At 39.2% G+C, this 21,823-nt stretch overlaps 1 protein-coding gene across 15 annotated transcripts in view; it reads right to left on the reverse strand.

Moving 5' to 3' along the window:
• Positions 1 to 6,151: 6,151 nt before the first annotated feature.
• KDM6A (lysine demethylase 6A) overlaps positions 6,152 to 21,823 on the reverse strand; it is a 148,132-nt gene continuing 132,460 nt past the window's right edge. For 6 of the 15 annotated variants that reach the window (XM_085209435.1, XM_085209413.1, XM_085209431.1 and 3 more), the window contains 6 exons: positions 19,770 to 19,884; positions 17,766 to 17,953; positions 16,412 to 16,553; positions 12,113 to 12,239; positions 11,027 to 11,197; positions 6,152 to 10,766 (listed from right to left, as the gene is read on the reverse strand). In XM_085209435.1, coding sequence (XP_085065561.1) covers positions 10,710 to 10,766; positions 11,027 to 11,197; positions 12,113 to 12,239; positions 16,412 to 16,553; positions 17,766 to 17,953; positions 19,770 to 19,884 — 800 coding nt within the window. In that variant the 3' untranslated portion in view covers positions 6,152 to 10,709. Of the gene's footprint in view, positions 11,198 to 12,112; positions 12,240 to 16,411; positions 16,554 to 17,765; positions 17,954 to 19,769; positions 19,885 to 21,823 lie in introns of all 15 variants that reach the window. The other 9 variants (XM_085209424.1, XM_085209400.1, XM_085209442.1 and 6 more) reach the window with 4 other exon arrangements.

Here is a 21,823-nt window from a genome sequence, read left to right on the forward strand (position 1 = left end):
AGTTGGAGGGACATGAAATCTTCATAGTTTCCAAACTTTAAGGCATATAATGCCATAGAATCATAGAATCTTAAAAAAAATCTTGGAAAAAAACCTAAAGATCACCCATCCATCCAGCAGCCCATCCTCACATGCCCACTGCCCACGTCCCTAAGTGCCACATCCACATGGCTCTTGAACACCTCCAGGAATGGTGACTCCACCACCTCCCTGGGCAGCCTGTGCCACTGCCTCACTGATCTTTTGGAGAAGAAACCTTTACTAATATCCAACCTGAACCTTGTCTGGTGCAATTTGAAGCCATTATCTCTCATCCTATCTGTGTTACCTGGGAGAAGAGGCTGACCCCCACCTCACCACAACCTCCTTTCAGGTGGCTGTAGAGAGCGATAAGGTCTCCCCTGAGCCTCCTCTTCTCCAGACTAACCTCCAATTCCATACCCTAATCAAGTAGCCCAGCTAAGTGCATCACCTTGCCAAAAAAAAAAAAAATTCCAAATAATTTTTCTTGTACCCAGTGGATATGTCATTGTCAGTGACAGGCATAGACTCATGGACAGCACTGATCTAATCTCATCATCACATCTTCTAGACTTGAAGTTTCTCCTGATGCTAACCTGCTCCTCAAACTCAAATTCTTGCTCTCGTTTGAGCATTACATGCATTGAGAGAAGTTGATGAGCTTGGTTGAGAAGCAAGAAGCACGTCTATGCACTGAATGCCATTGTTAAGGCTGCTTAGTGACGACAGAAAGGTAAAAAGTATGGAGTTAAAGGTTAAGAGAAGGTGATGTGTATTTTAAGAAGGAGAGATGAGCACAACCACAAAGAAGTACTGAGATGAGCATGAAAAGCCTAGAAGACATTTGAGATGAGAAGAGTTCCTCCGAGGGTAGGTTGAGAGCTTGCAATAGCATCTGGGCGAGGAAGGAGACAAAAAAAAAAAAAAAAAAAAAGCAAGCAGAGAGAAGCTCTCCTGTTTTATGTAGGATTTTTTGTGTTTTTTCAAGTTTTTGAAAGCAGACACGCCATCCGGCTTCCAGAAGATGAGCAGAAATGGACTTCCCCCCAGTCACAGAAAAACCTCTTTTTTATCTCCTATCTCCACCACCCATGCAGTGCACAAGCTCCCTGGGTATTTGCTGTAACCGCACCAATGCCAAACACAGGTAATAACTGGTGGAGAGGAAGGGATATGGTGAAGCACAACACTTCAGCCTTCTGTCCTCCACACAGGTGCTAAATCTGCCAGCACAAACCTCCTCATCTCTTCCCAAGGTTCTTTCTCAGCAGAACTGCTTACCTCTATATATTTTTTCCTCTATCACCATCTCCACACCACAATGCAACCCAGCACCACCCAGACACACACCCAAATGCTCATGGCTGCAGGGAAGGAAACGGGGTGATGCTGGTGAGTTCTAAGACTCCTGTCTGCCACTTGCCAGCAGGGACAAGTGGGATGGGCAGGCTAGAGCCATCTCCCGGTGAGCACAAGACCAATCCAACACCTATTTAAACACAACAGCACTTCATTCACAGCTGTCTTATGTTCTCCAATCTTGTTGTGCAAATAAGCCTTTGACAACATTAGCCATGGTATTCTTCAAAACACTGCAATAATTGCTTCAGACTCCATCAATCTCTGTAAACAGCATTTTGCACTGATTTTGAAAATTAGAACCTAAGTTGTGCTTAGGATAATTGCCAGCTCATTTTGATCTGTGTTGGAAAGCTCATCCCACTTTTGCTTTTTACTTTGAAGCTGTTCAAAGGTATCACCAACTATCAAACACACACATGCACTGTTGACCCATTAGACAGGATGGAGAGAGGTTCACTGAGCATTCACTCAAACACTTTCAGTGATTTTTTTTTTTCCCTATTCTTTTTTTGTTTGTTTGTTTATTTGTTTCTTGGGGAGATGTTTTCTGCTCTGTCTCCAGCATAGCCCAGCAGAACTCCTGAGGAGGATTTAGATACCTGGCTGCACCTTTTCTTATAGCCACAGAGTACAAACATTGTTCAGCGCACACAGACACAGCAATTTCCTTTAGTGCTCTGGTGGATAATAATGAATATCCACATGGATAACCCACACAGAACAAAGCAGCATCAGACAAAGGGTTGGGCCAAATAAAGAGCACCAGCCCTAAACACACTCCAACTCAGCATGCTGTAGCCAAGCAGACCCCAAGGCCAGGATAATTTGCTCAGTAGACTCAGTTGCCCCCCATTCTCCTCCCAGTGTCTAACATAAGAGCTGGCAGAGCTGCCCTGTTGAAAATGAACACATCTCCCAAATTGCTAGTGTTTAAATAGCACCAATAGCGCTGTTATCTCAAGCAAGACAAGGTCCTGCGCATAAATACAGAGCAGTAAGTACCCCAAGACTTTCCATAGCTCCTTAGCTGCTGGAATATGTTTCCAGATCTTCAGCTCCGTGGACATTTGCCCTTCAAGGTGGCCTTGCATGGAGTGCAGTGCAGCAGCTGCTGAGCTCACTGCCCAGTGCCACTGCCCTCAAAAATCCCTCCACACTCCCAACCAAAACCAAACTGTAATGATGGTGACTGCTTGATAGCTATTTTTCTTGGCTTTTTCTTTTTCTTTTTCTTTTTTTCACAACAAAAGTAGGATGGCTGATTGGCAATGATGTATTAGAAAAAATAAACCTCAGAAACCCAAACTTTGCATGCCTAAAAACGGAACAGATTAAAATTCCCTTTCAACCATTTAAAGCTTCTGCATGCAGTGGTCAGCCAGCTCTGTCAAACGTATCTCTGCACATTTACTTTTTCCCATAGGCTCTGCAGTAACTTGACTGCACATCCCACTTCGGGTGGGAGTCTTTCAGGGACTGCTAGCCCCATGAATTCAGGGAGTGCTGTAGCCCATTCCTTCAGGCACTGTCTGCTCAATTAACAATCACCTGGTCTTTGCATCACCTCCCTGGGCAGCCATTCCAATGCCTGACCACTCTCTGAGAGAAAAAGTTCTTCCTTACCTTCCTTACCTTCCTAAACCTCTTCTGGTACAACTTGCAGCCATTTCCTCTGGTCCTGTTTGTTGCCTGGGAGAAGAGACCAAACCCCTCCTCATCACAACCTCCCTTCAGGTAGTTATAGAGTGCAATGAGGTCTCCTCTGAGCCTCCTTTTCTCCAGACTAAACAATCCCAGCTCCCTCAGCTGCTCCTCACAACACTTGTGCTCCAGACCCCTCACCAGTTTCGTTGCCCTTCTCTGGACACGCTCCAGGGCCTCAACATCTTTCTTGTAGTGAGGGGCCCAAAACTGAACACACTACTCAAGGTGCGGCCCCACCAGAGCTGAGTACAGGGGGATGATTACCTTCCTGCTCCTGCTGGCCACACTATTTCTAATGCAGGCCAGGATGCCGTTGGCCTTCTTGGCCACCTTGGCATACTGTTGGCTCATGTTCAGCCGAGCATCAACCAACACCAGGTCTCCTTACTGTTGATATATTTATAAAAGGATTTCTTATTCTCTTTTACTGCAGTGGCCAATCTTAGTTCAATTTGAGCTTTTGCCCTCCTAACTTCTTCCCTGCATACCTTAGCAACTTCCTTGTAATCTCCCCAAGTAGCCTGTCCCTTCTTCCAGAGGACATAGACTCTCTTTTTCTTCCGGACTCTCAACAATAGTTCTTGGCTCATCCACACTGATCTTCTTCCCCTACGGCTCACCTTATAGCATTCAGGAACAGCCTGTTCTTGTGCCTTAAGATTTCCTTCTTGAGGAGCATCCAGGCTTCCTGGACCCCTTTACCCTTAAGGAGCAACTCCCAAGGGACCCATGCTACAGGCTCCCTCCTAGGCAGATCCTCCAACACCTCCCCACTCATCTCCCCTTCAATTTCTAGCGTCTGAAATCTGTTGCTTAGAGGGAGCTGGGGAAGTGGGGTAGGCAGGCGGGGGGGGCTCCCATGATGCTGAGTCGGGACTCTCTTCCAACCCTCCTCATCAGTCAGGTCTGTCCAACTGTGACAAGGCAGGGGGCCACCTCTTTTCTGGGGATATCTCCCTGGCACCTTTCCGTCTGGCACTCCAGTGAGTCACTCCACCAGTCAATCTCCCACTCACACTCCCTGATGGTCTCAGCCTCCTCCCTGCTTAAGTTCTTCCAGCCCACAGACATCAGCCAGCGCCAGGGTCAAGGCTCCTGTTGGATCAGCTGTTGTCTCCGTGTCCCTTGTTTAGGCCTGATCAACATCATCTGGCTGTGCAATGCCCCCCCAACCTCCCACGGCATCTACTGGACCTCAGGTGCAATGAGGAGGCTGCTCTCCCTGCAGCCGCTTACTATTTTCTATAGCTTTGTAGGTAGCTGCTACCATTGACAAAGAAATGTGTTCCGTTCCCCCAAACCCCATCCCCAAGCCAACCTCAGAAACCCTTCCCCCAGTTACTTAATATGCAGGACACATTTGCTCCCCTTATTTTGAAGGACATGACTACACTTCCTCAAAATGAGACTGTCCTGGGACACAGTGGGCCTCATGCCTGCCTTGCTAGCAATATCCTCCTTGGCAGCCTTCTTCCACGGGGCCCTGCAAGCAGCAGTCCTGCACTGAGCTTGCTTGAACCTGAGCTTCAGCTTGAACTTGTCTGGACATCACTTGCATTCCTCCTTCCTCTGCTGTCAGTGTTGTCACAACCAGAGCAGAGCAGACAAGAGCAGCTGGTATGAACCTTCTTAGAGGCAGTCACCCTCTGATCTCTCAGCTGGAGCGCTTCCTCTGACTGGTTCCCACACCAGCTAAAGCAAACATAGAAGACAAAGCTTCCCCATCCTGTAGAAGACTTGTTTGTAGGCACCACCGCCAACATTGAATTGATGGGCCATGACTCTTTGCTATGGATCTAGACAAAACAGCTGACCTAGGTAGGCTCAAGCTTAAAAGCCCTCCTGTTAGGCCTGTGCTGAGAAAATTTTTACTTCAGCCCCTTCCCAGGATAAGGGCAGCAACCAAGGCTAAGCACCCTCTTCCGTAACTTCGTATTTGAACCCCAACATCTTCCATCTCTTTAATCAATTGTTGTATCTCTTCCTCTGGCTGGACCAGCTGGGGAGTCCCCATTCCATGCCTTTGTTCCAATGATCTATAATGTACTATCCTGAAATGAGGTAACTGTATCCATTTCAGCAAAGCAATGCCATTTTAATGCTTCTTTCTAACCTCTTCCTCTGACCAGGCTGGATGTGGCTCTGGGCAGCCTGGTCTAGTGGTTGGCCACCCTGCCCATGGCAAGGGGGTTGAAACTAGATGATCTTTGAAGTCCTTTTCAACCCAGGACATTCTATGACTCTATGATTCTATGGACTATAAAAGAGCAGATTCACAAAACTTTGCCTTTAAGATCACCACACTACTTGCCATATAGACTCAGGAACTTTTAGGCCCTGTCACCATCCATTTCACTTATTTGGCTACCAACATGAAATGGAAAAACTGGTAGACATCACTTTTCCCCCAAAAAAAGCACAGAGACTGCTCAAAATTTACATATCTGAGGGCAAGCTTAAAGATCAAAGCTCTGTTGAATATATTTATGGAGGAATTTAAATTTAGCTCAGAAAGATGTGATTCTCTGTTCTCTCCACATACTGGATCCCTGTGCTGTCAGCTCCTCCAGTTTTCCTTCAGGACATTCCTCAGATCCAGAGTTCTTAAGCAGAAGGTGCTGTTTATTTCTAATTCTCTCTTAATTCAATTTTCTGCTTTTTTCTCTCTTTTTTTTTTTTTTTCTGTAAACACTCAATTTCATCTCATCAGTTTCATCCACACATTAATAATGCCTTATTTCTGTTAGCCCTGTACACCTTTTCAAAATTCTTTCAACAAGCGTCACATCTTTGGCCACTCTCATCCTTTAATGTGCTTGCTACCGTAATCTGTAAGCATAAGCAAATCAGGATCCCTTGCAGTATGGCTCAGGTGTGGAGTTCAAGGGCCAGAAGACCAAGGTTCATTGGAAAAGTGAGTTGGTTCCTCCATTCCACTCAGGAATCCCACCTCCCCTTCCACCCCCAACTGCTGGAAGTATTCGTAGATTACCGATGCTTCACGTGCATTTGTGCGCTCTGTAAATTAAGAAGCAGAACTGCTGCGTAATAACTACAACTGATAAAATATTAACTTGTGCTTTTTTAATAAAATGAAACAAAAGCATTCTAAATCATAGCAGCTTATAGTTCAAAACTGTCCATAGTTTAGGAGCATAGTGTAATTAAGAAGTATTAAAACTGCAAAATATTAAAGCCCTGCAGCAATTCAAATCCATGACAAAACCTTCATGCAGAGTGAACAATACTGCCTGATGTTCAACTGATTTGGTCTACTTGTTCATTGGTGAAACACAATTTTTCTTCCCTTGGTAATGGGATATCCTCTTTTCCAAAGGGGAGGAAAGGTACACAGCCCTTTTGATCAGCATGCGGTAGCTCTTTCCCTAGTTAGCAATACTCTTCTTCATAGCACTGAGAAACGAGGACTTTCTGTTTGCCATTAGTTGAGGTAAGTTATCTTGCTTTTATTTGGGTTTAAGACTACTGTAAAGGAGTAGCTTTTCAGTTGCAGCATGGTTTGTCAAGATTACAATATTTTTGACTGCATAAAATACATAAGTAAAAAATTATGATTTGTAGAGTTTGTTATCAAGAGCTGAGACTTACATCTTTACAGAACTGTAAATACTGGCTTCCTAACTGCTAGTTGATAATTTTGCTGGCAAGAGCGTTTGTTATATTTTTCTTCAATCCCCATAACCTTTTGCCCAACTGTTTTAAGAACTAGCAAAAAAAGTCATTTGTAACTATAGTTAAACTGTTGTAACAGCAGTAGACAAGCTGTATACTGATTCTTCATTAAAACACCCTTCATTTGAAGCTACAAATGTAAGAGGCAATTCTTTTTGTTCAAAATAAACTATCAGCATGCTCTGTGCCTTTAACACTTCACATCGATTACAAAAAATTTAACAATGCAATCACTAACATACCCCACTAATGAGAAATTATGAGAAATCGTTTGATGCAGAACCTCCTGCATCAGTCAACTCTGATCGATAAGAAAGCTATCAATTTTGAAATTTAGATTTAATGCATTTTCAAGAAGCTAATGAGAAAGGAGCAACTTAAAATAAATACCATAATTAAAACTGCAAACTGTTACAATGATATATTATAAACTTGTCCTAGATAAACCTAGTGCTTCAAAAATTTACCAGTGAGTTTGTATTACAAAATATGTGAAAATACAATAGAATACCACAACAATGTCCTTTTTTTTGGGTCAACAACGACGCCAAGGTGATTGACTCTTAACTTTTTAAATCGTTAATAGAACATACCGTAATACATAAGTTGTGATTTGGTTGAATTCTAGATACCATCCCCACCCAAACTTAAATTCACCTTTTCCATTTCTCCTCTGAAACTAGTGCCAAACTTCCTGTCAAACCCGGCATTTTCTTGAAGAGCTTTAAAATTTAGCTGTTACTTATTTTCTACTACTACGTTTTGGCAGCAACTATTTATTGGTCTGTTATTGCAAAAAGTGCAATTTAACAATAAACCAGTCTGAAGGTCATTTTATGTCTTGAGGATACATACCATATATTTCTTTAAAAATAATCATACTTTTGTAAGCAATACTTTACAGTAGACACCTCAAATCTACCATAGATGTAAAACTTAAAACGAGAAAAATTTAGTCTCTAAATCTTTATACACATATTTATATTTGAGTTTCTATATATATTATATATATACACAAGCACAAGAGTATATATAAAATATATATAATCAGATTCAAAAAAAGAACAAAAACTGGGCACTGTACATAAAATCTTTTTAAAACTCAAACAATAGAAAAACTTTAAACATTAAACAATTTTAATAAAAGTTTCTGTACAATGCTAAGCAGTTTTATTTACATATAGAAAATGTAATAGGAGTAGTGTTTGAAATTACAGAACTCCTTAAAATTTCAATGGCAGGTAATCTGGAAAAAATAACAGCATTCCATTCACAAATATTTTCAAGCAATAAATATGTATTTATAAATAGTGTAAATTTACATCAAGATTAGAAACAAAAATCACAAATCTGAAGTTTATTCCTTAGTCTATGTGCAACCCATTTATCTTTGTGACTTGGCTGTTAATTGTTTTAAATTTTATTTAGGAACCAAAAGTGTAACCGTCATGGTTTCAAAACAAGACAGAAAAACATAAAAGCAGTAAAAAAATTTATATCACCTAACTCTTCACATTTAAAAAAAAAAAAAAAAAAAAAAATTGCCCAAAGAAAGACTTAAAATTTCTAACTACCTTACAAAGAAATGACCAGCTAAGCTAGTACTTTTTCCAAGGGAAATTCTGAAGGGGAAAAACGGATGAAACCAACTCATCAGCCCAGAAACAGAGAAAATACAAAAGAGGTGGTCTTCAAGTCAGTAGTCTGTATAATGTTGCCAGTTTTGTCAGATATATACAAAACATGGAATTATTTTTTTGAAGTACAGCTGGATGAGCTTTATTTGTTTTGAGTTCTGGAGTAGGAGGCAGTGCTCTCTCCTGTCCAGTTGGTTGACACTCCGCACTTGGAAGGTTGCATAGACACAGCTTTCAGCCAGCAGCCTTACGGGATAGCTACAAAAATCAGTGGTGCAGAACTGGGTCACTTCCTGAATATCAGAAAAGTTTTCATTTAATGTCCATGAAAAAATGTCAAGATGAAGAGGATGGCAATGGAGGAGCCTGAAAAAGAAAACATTAAATTACCTTTTCTACAAAGGTGTAGAATTCAGCTGTTTAACCAAAATCTGTGCAAATGGTGAGCATGACAGTTTGAGGTCAAACACTATGGTTTTTATACACTGAGACTTTGTCCAGTGGGTATCAGCATTTTTTTTTCCAACTTATTCAACTACTCTGTGTTAGGATTTTGCCTATACTGCACATTGGATCACACTGTGGGGATATCTTGAGTTGATACTATGTGAGCTGCCAAAACAAGTCCCGCTGAGGCAGAAAAGAGCTCCAAGTGGGCTTATGTAGATGAATCTTTATATACTCTAAAACAGGGATTCTCAACCTGTTTAGCCAGGAGAATGGGTGGGTCATCCCTTTGTGGCTCTCCAAATACCATGCAGGTTGCATTTTACTTCCTCGCTACATAAACATTAACATATAGCCCTGAGGTTATCTGTGGAAAGGATCAAGATTCTCTGATATGGGGACAGAGCTTTTATTTATCTCTTTATTTATTTTCAATCATCATTAATTAGTGCCTTAAGAGTGAAGGTCTAGAAGATATCTATTCCCTAGTATTGTTCTTTGCGGCATTATCACCAAAAATACTGAACTTCTGATGGCACCTCCTCTTCTCTTTTCCTACACATCAGTCCTGCCATGATGAGGAATCCCTTCAAGAAGCTGCCCTGTCTCTAAAGACACTGTAAATCACACTTCAGTACTCAACTATGCAATACTAATTCTACGTAATTCCTGTATTTACTCCTGATACTTTACCCCAAGCATCGAGCCTGTTAGTCCTACACCACCTTTGCCATCTGAGATTATCTTTGTATTGTGATGTGCCACAAACCTCAACCCCTCTTCTGTAGGTTATGACTCCTCTCAATCAAAATTATAAACCTTTTTAAAAAGTGATACCGTGCATAAATTTCACTATGCAACAATTTTTAATGTTCTTTAGCACTGCAGGTGTAGGCTCTGGTGGGGCAAAGAGCTGTTTACAGGTTGAGAACCCTTGTTCTAGGCACAGTTGCACTACTACAATTACCTATATAATGATACAGACAAAAACATACCCCTCCCACTCTCCCTCATTCCTCCCTCTTTTCCATACAAAAATGTTCTTGCCCATTCCACTGGATGGTGTATCTGAGAATAGGTGTTTATTTAGATGCTGTTTTTGCAACATATTATCACTTCAGAATTGCAGTATTTTACCAACTGTAATAACAATGGGCTTCTAAAAGAGTGAACACAAGTTCAGCCATCTCAGGCTTTGCTGAACCAATGAAAAGAATTAAGTTCAGAGGACACGGTCCTGTGTTCTCACCAGCCTCAGCTGGTGAACCTCGAGGCATTAGCTCAAAGGTTGCAACTTATCATGCCTGTATAACATGAAATAATTGTCTAAACATACACTTTCTGCAGCACCTGGAAATGAATCAAAAAGGCACAGCTGTTTCTGGGCTGCTGTATTTAATGCAACATGAAATTCTCAGAACGCTTTGTCCAATGTTTGTCTGCTTTGACAGAAAGGCAAGGCTTATCATAAATAAATCCAGCATCGCTTTCACTGTGATTACAAACAAGCCATCTTTGCCTGAAACAACGAAACCTGGGTGAAACGTTAGGACAGTTGTGCTGACACAGTTCAAAGCAGGAGGCTGCCATATATAGCACAAAGCTATAATGGCAAAGTGGCTTTTTGCTTTAAATTGAAATGCAAAGGAGGCCCCAAGCCAAAGACAGAACTGTTTGAGAGCATCCACTTGCTAAGCAGAAGGAGAGTGCTGATTTGGAAGAGGGTAGGAAGGGGAGGGGGAGGAAGGGGTCTCAGTGCATAGGATGCTCTGCTGCTATACTGACTTCATACCACAACCAATGTATTAGAGATGCTCTTGAACCTGGTGCTAGTTTCTCCAAGCTTCACTGTCCTGATTCTTCCCATCTCCATCTGATCCAGTTATGGTCTCCAGGTGATCTCTATTGGATTTTTAAAGCCACAACTTTATGAATTGTAACATTATACTTTTCCTGAAAACTCAGTGGTTATGTTCTGCAGTAAGTTACTGTACTATTTCACATAATTCTGACTCTGCAGTTTTGTTCTGTAAATATCACACATAACCCAAATCTCCATTTGAATCAGAAAGTTCACGGTACTCATACAATGGAGTACCAAGACAGCCTACAACTGCTTTACAAATAATGTATTTATGCATCCACTTATTAATTTGACTTACTAATGTAAATTGATCATAGACTTGCATCAAGTCCTCCATTTTGTACTGTTCTAGCACCACAAAATTTTCCAGGTTCGTGCTTATCTTTCGTGCACAGTCTTGGCAATGTACAACATAGGTCTTTCGAGAATTGCTCTCACTAGTGACAAAAAGCAGATCAAAGACTTCCACCTGTTAGATAGGAAACAGAAAGTCAATTGTTACTATTTCATTTGTAAAAAGTTAAAGAAAATACAACTGTCAAGGTTTAAGATTTACAGTCTTATCCTGAGAATACAAAGAGAAAAAAATAGACTTGTTTAGGGAAAATCCATCTTCCTAAGGCTTAGGCACTGAGGTGAAATATGATAAAAACCACTACTAAACATTACACTTAGGGTGTCTGTGTGAATGGATCTGTGGAAAAGCTTTTGGTCAGTGTTAACAAGGCAGGATTCATACTCTGAATGGGGTCACTCAGTAAGGTCAGTACGTATTACAATTACACCTAATTCCTCTCTTTCAAATTTACCTGTAAAAAGAAAGTCATAATTTATTCCCTTGCTACTCAGTTGCACATTAATCCTGCCCAAGAGGCTTGATCTGAAAATAATTTTAAACTGGTTTTCAGGTGGGAAATACTTTATTTTATGCTTCACAAAGATTATTATTCAGTACTTTAAAGAAGCTACTAATAGAAAATAAAATCAAAAACTTCAGTAAAGCATTTTCTATGAAGAAAATGCACTTATATTCTCCCTCTTTTGAAGCTGTTGTTGATTACTGGAATGAAGACAGATATATCTTTACAAGGAAGCTGAGCAGATCAAATTATATGCAGGAAGGGGTAACAACTTCTTAGAACAACTGAGAATGGAAAATTGACCTCACGAATAACAATTTCTACGTAGTGTGGAAAAGGCAGCTATATAATACAGCCTGTATTTAAAAAAATAGCTTGATGAGCTTTTGAAGACAGCACTGTATCACATACACGTGCTTACAGCATACTGTAATGCTGCAGTTTATAGCAGCAACAAAAGATATGTCAAAATTTCAACAAACATTGCAGTAGTACCCAAGCCCAACATACATTTATTTACTGACCTCACAAATGCTACAGTAATGAGCTGGCTCATCCTTTGTTCGCCCATGCCAGACAATCTCTTTTCCTGCAGCAATCAGAGCTTCCCTCAGTGTCTGACACTGTTTGAGAGTTCTTAACAAGCAATACCTGCAACCAAAATCAGGATCAGAAGACTGCAGTGGCAATCAGCTTATATTACACTGTCTAGAAAGATGCAAACAGCCTGAATTTCATTCAAGACCCTGGAGCTGGAGCTTCTTCCTGTAGGACTTCAGAAACACTTGTCTAATAAGAATCACTGGAAGCATGACTTAAGTATGAGTTAGATCACATCATTATGGACCTCTGTGTACATTTATTTCATTTCTGTACATTTCTGTGATGTAATGAAAGTCAGTTCCTTAACAGGAAAAGAAAAAAAAAAAAAAGGACAAAATTTTTAACACATTTTATGAAGGAAAGAATCGGACAATTTAAAATCAGCAATTCCTTGTCATGCTTCTGCTAAGGTTAAAAAAACAAACAACAAACTTTTAATCTTCATAAACCTACATAGTTTTCTTCTTTACTAAAAAATGGTGACTTCTTTCCTAGCGTTGTATGAGATGGATAATTCTCTTAAAAAAAAAACCAGCAGGCAAAATAGTCACCAGATTTCTAATTTACAATGTTATTTACAATTATTTTTAGTTCTTAGCTATCTTATTTATTTGAGCCACTGTCTGTGCAGCCTTTGATTTTCTCCTCCACAGGGTGGTTACATTACATGTTCATCAGATGCAGAATGAAGACTGAAAAATGTAAGGGGAAGAATAAACTCTGGACAGAAAACAAAGTACTCAAGAGTTCTGTCAAAACGTTTTCAATTTGATCTTTCTCCAATTTTAAAACCTTAAAAATGTCATATATATGCTCTGTTCTTTTCTTAAATATTTGTTTCATGTGTTACCAAGCAGTTAATAGAATTTCAGGCTTAAATTGCAATACTGTCCTCCTGATTTTTTACACTCAGATCATTCATTATCACTAAAAACAAGTCTACGGTGTCATTAAAACGCTCGTAATAATAATGCAAAACTGAAAGCTTGCTTTTTGATTCAACGTATTTTCATATACTCATTTTCAATGAAACCAAACAGCTCAGTTAGCTGCAACTCCTCCGCACTTTTCTAGTTTGATGTTAATGGAACTCATGATGTCTCATGATATCACATACGATCAACCATATGTGGTAGATCACACATTAATTCACCTGAATGTTAGGCTAATGTAGAAATGCTTATGACAAGTTCATTAACTTTGGTATAGCATTCTTTTGTGCAATCTAATCCGATTCAAAATAAACTTAAAAGCCACCACTGTAACGTTCTCTTCTGCTGTCATCTGGAAAAGTCTTTGGTGTATCAGATAACAGCTAGAAGCCCATCTACCTACTTGCAACCACTGTGCTCCATTCCTCACTTCCAAAGAGTTTTCAAAGTATTATTTTCAAAGTGCTTTCGAGTGTTACAGTCGTGAAGAAAGAACTGCTCAAAGTGTAATCTGCATGCAACACCACAGCAATGCTTGCCAAATTTGCAAGCAAAGCCAAAAACAGTGGTTAAAAGGTGAATTACTTGTCCTTAAACAAAATTCAGATCTGCAATGTTAACTATTTCATGCTATCAAAGCTATAGAGAAAGCACATAAAGTATCACCTTGAAAATGCATATCGCAATTTTCTAAAACATGAAAGCCAAAATGGTGTGTAGTAGACACACAATGTTTAAGCTGAGTAGGCTTTTAGAATTGTATGCCTGCTTTTATTCTTGCACAGTGGGAATTCAGTTAAAAAAACCTGGACCATCATTCTCTCTCGAGGTTTTAACAGGTATGACAAAGCATGAGTAGATCATGTCCAGTCAAATCCTGATATTTAAGAGAAGATCTTAAAACGGACATCACTGTGATATATTCTCTAAGTGTGGTGAGAAATCCATTTAATGTTTAGATATCCAGTAAAGCTTTTTAAGTGCGGAGACCATCCCAATGGCAATGCAAAACTGATCTCATTCTATCTCCAAGTGATTTATTTTCCCCATCAATATCAAAATACATTCTATCTTGCTTCATGATTTTATGCAAAATCATTTCTCTCATGTCCTGCTCTTCTACGCTTATAAAACTATTTTGGTAAAAGAACTTACTATTTCTGTTACTTTGGAATTAATTATTTTGGCCTTTTTACTATGTTCCCACTATCTCCAAAATTCTTCTTTTCCACAGATACACCTGTAAAAGCCTTCTGACTTCCCATGTAAGTTCTGATGTTAATGTTTTCTTTTCTCGAGCATTGTGCTGTCAGTCAGCAAACTTTAAATCATTTTGTCTGCCTTCATTTCCAGTCAAGATTCTACTCTTAGTATAAAATTTAAAAAAACAATCTCATGAGAAAGTTTTAGATTTTGCTCCTTTTATCTAGAGCAAGATAGCACTCCTTCAGACAACCAGTTTGAGAGGAAAATTATGCAACTGCTCACCAATTGTAAGGAGGTTCATGAAGCTTTATGCACTTAAAATATCTACACGAGGCTAAAGCCATATAGTAAACAGAGTATTCTGGTGACAGCTGCTTCTAGTTACAGCTGTACAACTACAGAAGGATCACAAAGAAGAGTTGTTCCAGATAACTGTTTCTAGATGTAACCAACTAGAGATCATCACTGGGTCTTCTCCTCCTTCTCACGCAAAGCATGAAGCCAGGGGACTGACAGACAACTAACAAGACAGAAGTGGCTTCAGTAGCCTGGAAAATGCAATAGTATGCAAGATCAAAGTCTACATCAGCTCCTCAGTGACTTTATTTCTAAAGCACATCTAACAATTTAGGTATCTCACTACAAAAAACTCAGCTGCTACCAAACCAGATGACAACAGGAAACCATTCCGTTCTCTGTATTCCTTTGCAACATTTTAAGATTTCTCTTGGAGAAAGATGCTATGCTCAGTCATGTTTTTCTCCTAAACTTAAACCATAGACAAAAAATGACTCAACTTTGCACAAATGCAAAACAGGGGTGCCAAATTATTAAAATCATATTTTGCAAAAAATATTCTAGAGCTGTTCTGAGATTTGCAGTGCCTGCTGGACTAGAGAAGATAAATACACATATGAAATAAAGGCCTAGCTTTTTTTTTTTCTTAAAGGACTTCTTGGCTTCCTCACAACCTCTACTTCTTTTCCCCTCCTTTCTTATTTCCAGCAGTACACTATCAGTTTCTTGTCTTCCTTTTTAATACTTGCCACCTTGACTAACAGCTTAATTGAAGGGACAAAACTATTTTCAACTTCTAACACTTCTGTGCCTTTACAAAGTTACCATCTCACTTATTCCCTCATTCTGCAACAGGGGTTCAAGGCTAAATTAAACTCAAATTACTATTTGCAAAATGGTATCTCACTCAGATGTCAACAGTAAATTCTACTAGGGGAAAAACTGATGTACTTTGCTCCTTTTTTGCAGGTTAACCTATCCATATTTCAAGGCCCATTTCAAGGCAAATCATAAAAGGATTCAATGCTTGTGGATCCAGTATGTTGAAAAGACTAAAATAAAAGCTCTTCTGGTTGGCTGAAGAAAAACAGAGCTGCCACCAGAGTATTCTCATGATGAGTCATTTGCTGTGGAACTCATTCTCCCACTTTCTTTCTGACAAGCCTATGATGGATGTATGCCGAAACGTCCATTTATTCCTCAACCTAGATATAATGATTTATATTTTTCAAGTTGCACTCTTTAAAAAAACATTACTAAAGATGCTTTGAGTCTGAAATGTTTCTGCATTTTAGAATAAGTGTTTAAGAAATGTCACTATACTCAATTATCATTTTACACATCGATTAATTCTTGTTTGGAAGAAAGAGCAAAGGGAAGGTGACTTTCCAGTTCTATTTGTCTTTATTTAAAACATTTACATTGGATTGCCAAATAATTGGTGTGTGAGGCTTAACTAAAGAGATGTTCTAAAAATGCAAAATTAATTTAAATTTTGCTGTAAAAATGACTATCATTATAAATGTAGCACTTCAGTCGATGACCTCAATTTGTTATGTCTTATGTTATATACTCTGAACAGGTTTAGTTACGTAAGTTGTCTGCTTCTGTAAACTGCTGGAGTCTGTGGCATATTTAATATCACAAATGGCTTCTTTCTTTGAGAACAGATTATCAAATCATTTTGGCTTGATTCTCAGAAGTCTTACAAAGGCCTATTTAAAGATCTACTAGTTTTATGCTTGAAGAAGAAATGGAAACAATAAATGCTCAAGTAAAACTTACTTAATCATTTCAAAAAGCTTTGGATCTGAGACCTTGATATTTCGAGCCATATTCCATGAAAGATGAACCATGGGTACTATGGACTTCACGCTCTGCAGTTTATTCCATTCGTACCGTTCCACTGCCAATTTGTATTGACAGGCTATATAAAAAGAAAATTACAGAAGTAGTTAGATAACAAATAAGTACCATCTGAACTCAAAATAATTTCATTATACCAAAAATTTAGACTTTTTTTTATGGTGAGACTAAACAGCATTTCTGAATAACTCATTCCCTGCAACATTAAATTCTACAAAATTTATTTTTAAGCACGTATTTATTGTATTTCAGATGCTAAAAGTACACAGAGTATCACAGAAATGTGAAAACAAGGACTTGCTGACAACTGTTCAATTTCTATGCTAACAGAGTACACATTTTCAAAAAGTATTACTTAATAATTTTCAAGTTTTTGACACACAAAAAAATCTACATTTGAGATGTCTGTATCTTGCAGACATTTGCGATGTCTGCATATTCTTTATCATTTTACAATGCTACAGTATGTAATTTGAAAATGAAGACTGCACCTTGAGAGATTTGTGCAGTGAGTCAGACTTTCTGATTAAGCAGCCTACTCACCCCACCCTTTTCAAAAACTTGTTTTGAAAAATTTACTGTGATTGAACACGCAAGCGCTGTATCAGTCAGTCACATGAACATGGAGATAAACTATTTATTGCACCATAATGAAATAAAGATACACCTTAAACTATTTAAGAAAACAGGTTTTTTTGGAAGTACAATCTGTTCAAATGCTTGATAGAATCTCCTTATTTTAGCTGTGAACTTTTCTTCCATTCTCACATCTAAAAGCCTTCTTAAATTATGGTTCAAAAATGACGACTTCTAGAGGAGTAAACCTTACATTCCTTTGTTTAAAAAATTTACAACTGTTCGCATTTTCTGATGCTTTCATTAAGGAGCTATTAGGTATCTTTTATCCTGAAAAAGGGGAGATTAGACAAGTCTTCGTATGCTGTAGTAAAGTCTGTTGGGTAGAACAAGTTTTGGAAGAGAAAGTTAAAAAAGCAGCCTACAAAACACAGTGCATGAATTCCTCTCAACATTTTATTCTGCTTGTCTTTGATAAGCTACTGTAAGTTTTAGAAGTCCATTAAATGCAGGAATGTGAAGACAGCATTCTTGCTGCTTTCATTTCCTATTACCAATGGGATTATTTAATGCTTCAACAAGTAATGTTATAAAATACTGTAAATTCATTTTTTAATCCAGAAGACTGAAGTAAACTGTTAAGAAATGGCAGGTTCTGTGGCATAGAATTACCTTACAATGCATTATTCAACTATACCTGTAAGAGGGCCAACATTCCAAGCAATGTTGTTGCACCAGCCGATAGCCTGAACCCAGTGAACAGTGCCAGCATTTATCCACACCAAATCCCCTGGTCTTTGAATAAATCGATAAACTGGGACATTGGCTTCATACAAATCCTCCAAGTTTGGCCACCAAGATCCCATTAGAAAATTCATATTGTTCCTGAAACAATGGGAAAAATAAAGCTGTCAGCATTTATCAGCATATGTATTAGTAGCCAACTCTTCAATGACATTACCTGTAAAAAGTGATCACCACTGTAGGTATTTTCAACATCTAATCCCTGACGCAGTAGGACTAGTCAGAAGGAAAGTTTCACCTACAGAAATCCTGATCCCAGTTCCCTGTTTTATATCCTGCAACATTAAAATGTTCAACCATCTGCTTATGCGAAGTGAGATGATGGCTTAGAGTTAAGTTCTATTTTCCTTTCAATTTCCCAGCATTATTAATGCTGAGGTAGAGGAATTCTTGCTAGATCTAGCGTGACATCGGTGTAGAATGATGCTTTTTTTAACCTGTGACTGATTTTACACACAGTTCTTAAGAATGCTTTCTGTTTAGAACAATGCAAAACATGTACTCATGCTGTCAGTATGAGCGTGCAAAACTCGTCCGCACAAGAACTTGTTGGCACCATCTCAACTGCTATTCACAGGTCTATGCTATGTTCAGACAGAAAATGCTACTCCTCTGAGAAGCATCAAAAAAAAGCCTCCATATGGACTTCCTAACAATGAAATCTTGAGTCTTCCAATATAGCCTTGTGAAATACATACATTTTTCCCTTCCTCATCCCAATTTTAGAGTGATTTTCTACTGCACCATGAAAGATCACTGGCAAGTTTTCGAAGACCATTCACTGCCTCTATCAGGCACTCTGGAGAGTTTATGAGGTTACCAAACTTTTAGACTCCCTTTTAGTCTCAGAAAGGGCAGTGGCATGAGGGTAATAGGCCTATCGTCATTACAGACATTACATTTTTGACAGTGGAATTACAATTCTGAGGAGGATAATCTTTGTAAAGGTTGATTAAATAAGAGCAGTTGTCAGTAGACAAGCAGAAAATAGGTACTGAGAAGAATATGCAGAACCCTGGGAAGATTCTGAAGAAAGCTGAGGAGTTTAGGTCAGTTTTTAAGCGGGCAATATTAAAAAAACAAAAAACAAAAAACCTTCCTTAAGATCAAATGAGATGGGACTCAACTGCTCCTAACTGCCTTTTTTTTTTTTTTTTTAAGCACATGTGCAACAGAAGGAGGAACACACATAGAAGTGGACCACTATTACCCAATAGTCAACACACCTCATTTTTAAGTAAGCTACAAACTTGCAAGTATATGCAAAGCATGCCATGAAGCCTCCTGGAGTTCAGGTAAACTAAGCTCTCCCATTAGATGCGGCAAGAAACAATGTCAAAACACCAATGGCTCTGTAATTCCTTAAGTATGACACGTACATTAATCATAATAAAATTAACAACATACAATACCAGAACAATACTTCATCACTCCTAAAAAAACAAACCAAGAAAAAAAAAAAACAAAAAACTACCAAAACAAAAACCCAGCTCCCTCATCCCCGAATTTTTCCATCACCCAATTGCAACAGTCCTGAAAGTAATCATAAAAGGATCATCATTTGATAAGAGTAGATGGTAGCATTCATGTGCTTGATAAAGAGGCTAGCCAAACAAAAAGGACTCGGATTATCCAGTAACGTAAAGTTTTGGAAGCAAAGCTTTCACTGAGCACCTAAGGCAATCCAAGCTCCTGCACACTGCACAGATGCTATATCTTGCAAACATTCCAGATTTTACATTTTGACTTGTTATGAAAGACTTTTCAGACTATGTGGAAAACCCATTAAAAATTCACTTACAACAAACACCCTCAGTGAGTACTTCCCCTTCTCCCATTAGGTCTGAGCAAGACAAATACAACTTGAAAAAAATAGGGAACAGTATGTACAACTTACTTTTCACAAAAGTCATTCATGACACCCCAATAGCTTTCAGGAACAACAAACCATTCACAGTCACCTGGACCAATATTTATATTTACTGAACAGAAGTTGTTGTTTTCTTGATGACCTGAAATTTAGAAAAAATAAACACATTTTCTGTAAGGCTAATTTATCAAAATAACCAAGAAAATGCAAAGTAGGTTATAATTACTAAAAAAAACAACAACCCTACATCACAGTTTCAGTTTTCATAAACTTATTATATGCAATATTTAGGTACTTCACAGTGTCAAGAAATGCGACTAAGTTATAACAACAACAGAATTCTGCTTTTATTAGTTTGTGCAAAACAACAAGTTGGAACTACCAATCTGACTAATGAATCTGACTATATTTCAGCTGCTTCCTTTCTGTAGAAATCAATGCTTCAAGATGCTAAAGTTTACATAATGTGTTTGTGATAGCTTTTGACAATCTCATTTAGGAGAAAAACTTCATGACTTCAGGCACTAACAAACAAGTAGTAAGAAAATCTGCCCCAAGGAACTTTCAAAAATCGATATAGAAATGCCAGATCTTACCTTCTTTTGACAGCTGAGGAGCTGAACCACAATCCCTAACAGTATTATCTGAACTTGTACTTCAGCACTAACAGACTACGGAACTTAGTCTAGAGGATGAGCAACAACAGACATGGAGAAGGCTGAGGTACTCAAGTTCTTTGCCTCGGCCTTTGCTGGCAGTCAGCCTTCCCACATCTCTCACATTGCTGTATCTCTAGGTGCAGGCTGAGGGAGCAAAACCATTTCCATGGGAAGCAGAAAGTTCAAGATTGTGATAAAACTGCATGTGTACAAGTCTCCAGGGTCTGACTGACATGCATGGCAGGGTCCCGAAGGAACTGGCTGATGTAGTTGCTAAGCCACTCTCCATCACAGCTATCAGGTGACTTAGAAAAGGGAAACTTCCCTCCCATATTTTAAAAGGGTAGGAAGAAAGATCTGGGAAACTACTAGCCAATGAACCTCACCTCTGTGTCTGGGAAGATACTGGAGTAGTTCTTCCTGGAAGCTATGTTAAAGCATATGCAAGAGAAGGAGGTGATCAAACACAGCCAGCACAGGTTCACCAATCTGATGACCTACTATGATGGAGTGACAGCACTAGTGGACAAAGGAAGAGCAACAGATGATGTTTACCTGGACTTTTGCAAAACTTTTGATATGGTCCCACACCACATCCTTATCTCTACATTTTAGAGATGTGGATTTGAAGGCTGGACTATTCAGTAGATAAATAATTGATTAGATGGTCACAGCAGGGGGCTGTGGTAAACAGTTCTATGTTCAATTGGAGGTGGCATTCACCAGGAGTCCACCTTGGTATTAATGCTCTTTACTATCTTTATCAATGATCCAGATGGTGAGACTCTCAGCAAGTTTGCAGATGATACCAATCTGAGTGCTGCAGATGACACAACAGAAGGAATGGATGCCATCCAAAAAGGCCTGGATAAGCTTAAGAGGTGGGCCCATGTGAACTGAATGAGGTTCAACAAGAAAAAGTACAAGGTGCTGCAGTTATGTTGGAACAATTCCAAATATGTGTACAGACTGGGAGAACTAATTGAGAGCAGTTTTGCTGAGAAAGACCTGTGGGTCCTGGTGGACAAATAGCCAGATGCAAGCCAGTAGTTTCCAGTCTGGAAGACCAACAGTATCCTGGGCTGCACCAAAAGAAGGATGGCCAGCAGGGCAAAGGAGGCAATTGTCCCCCTCTGCTCTGCCCTTGTGAGGCTACAGCTGAAAGTACTGTGCCCAAGCCTGGGGTCCTCAGCACAAGAAAGATGTTGCAGCTGTTGGAGCAATTCTGAAGGAGCCAACAAGGATGAACAGAGAGAGGGCTGGAGCACCTCTCCCAGGAGGGAGCATGGGGAAGTCTCCAGGGAGACCTCACTGTGACTTTCCATTACTTAAACGGAGTTTATAAACAGGAGGGAGACTTTTTGTATGGTCCGATAGTGATAAGACAAGGGAGAAGGGTTTTGAAATAAAACAGGAAGATTC

The sequence above is a fragment of the Meleagris gallopavo genome, chromosome 1 (genome assembly GCF_905368555.1).
Source record: "Meleagris gallopavo chromosome 1, MGAL_WU_HG_1.1, whole genome shotgun sequence".
Lineage (NCBI taxonomy): Eukaryota > Metazoa > Chordata > Aves > Galliformes > Phasianidae > Meleagris > Meleagris gallopavo.